At 48.0% G+C, this 1,025-nt stretch overlaps 1 protein-coding gene across 1 annotated transcript; it reads left to right on the top strand.

Moving 5' to 3' along the window:
• The first annotated feature begins 6 nt into the window (after positions 1-6).
• Positions 7-575, top strand: LOC108356729 (uncharacterized). The gene is made up of 2 exons (XM_017607829.1): positions 7-65; positions 134-575. Exons 1-2 carry the CDS (start codon positions 37-39, stop codon positions 573-575), a joined length of 471 nt encoding a protein of 156 aa, XP_017463318.1. The 5' UTR covers positions 7-36.
• The last annotated feature ends 450 nt before the right edge of the window (positions 576-1,025 follow it).

The raw sequence follows: 1,025 nt of genomic DNA, 5'->3' as shown, positions 1-1,025 counted from the left end.
ATTCCTAGAAGTCCAAAGTCTTCTCCACCAGAACAAATGAGACGCTCGCCACGCAAATGTGACATGTGAGTAATCTTTCTTAGTTATTTGATTTGCTAATTTTAATAAACTTGATATAAAAACCATATTGCAGCAAGTCGCCTGTCAGCAACCTAAATAAATCTCCTCCCACTGCTACAACGTGCTTGGACACACTACACATACAACACGAAAAGATGTCAATAGCCTCCACACCATCTTCACCAACAAACCAGGCCGTGGAGAACGGCCGCATACCAACGGCAGTAGCAAATACGCCTACATTACGAACAATGTCCGAAACGTTTGTGGACTCAGAAGTAGAGACAATTGACAAGATCAGCGCCATGATTGCTAGCACTACAAATGAAAGTACTCCGGTTGCAGATGCGAATAGTAATTCTAGTATCAAAAGTGTCGGCGAACGAGAGAGCAGCATCCTCAGCAGTGGCGTTGTTCCGAGCCAATTGCTGCCGCTGTTGCTGAACATCCGCTCTGCTTTGGTTCAACATCAAAACATTGTCAAAGTCTACAGCATCATGCTCAGTGATTCCTGATTGGCCTTCGCCGCTGCCGCCCTTTTGTAGGCGGTGTCGAAAACCGGCACTCCCACCACCACCACCACCACCACCTCCACCACTGCTATTGCTATTCGAGTCCAGCGACTCGCAATGCGATGAAACAGCTTCCGGCGACGGCGATTCTGCGCTGTCGGGTATGCTATTTGTTTTGGGTACACTGCACCCGCTTGTTGAATACGGAATATTAGCAGCGGCACTAGTTGCTGCCGGTAATAGATCAGCTGTTATGGTATTACTGCCGTGAGGCGACGATTTCTTCATATCAGTTAGATGCATATTATATGTCGAGGACTTTGATGCGTTGGATGCAACAGCCGACGTGTCCTCTGGGCGCGTGAGATTACTAGGATTGCTGTGAAGTGACTGCGTGCTCATGGAATGGGGCATCGGTGGCGATGGATTTTGTTGATGTGACTGTAGAGGCTG

The sequence above is a fragment of the Rhagoletis zephyria genome, unplaced genomic scaffold, assembly GCF_001687245.7.
Source record: "Rhagoletis zephyria isolate East Lansing unplaced genomic scaffold, Rhagoletis_zephyria_1.1 Rzeph_scaffold_64110, whole genome shotgun sequence".
NCBI lineage: Eukaryota > Metazoa > Arthropoda > Insecta > Diptera > Tephritidae > Rhagoletis > Rhagoletis zephyria.
The sequence above is the reverse complement of the archived record's forward strand: the minus strand, read 5'-3'. Positions and strand labels throughout refer to the sequence as shown.

Coding starts and splice junctions, on each gene's coding strand:
- LOC108356729 (XM_017607829.1), top strand. CDS start 37: ATGAGACGCTCGCCACGCAAATGTGACAT. Junction 66..133: donor TCGCCACGCAAATGTGACAT/GTGAGTAATCTT, acceptor ACCATATTGCAG/CAAGTCGCCTGTCAGCAACC.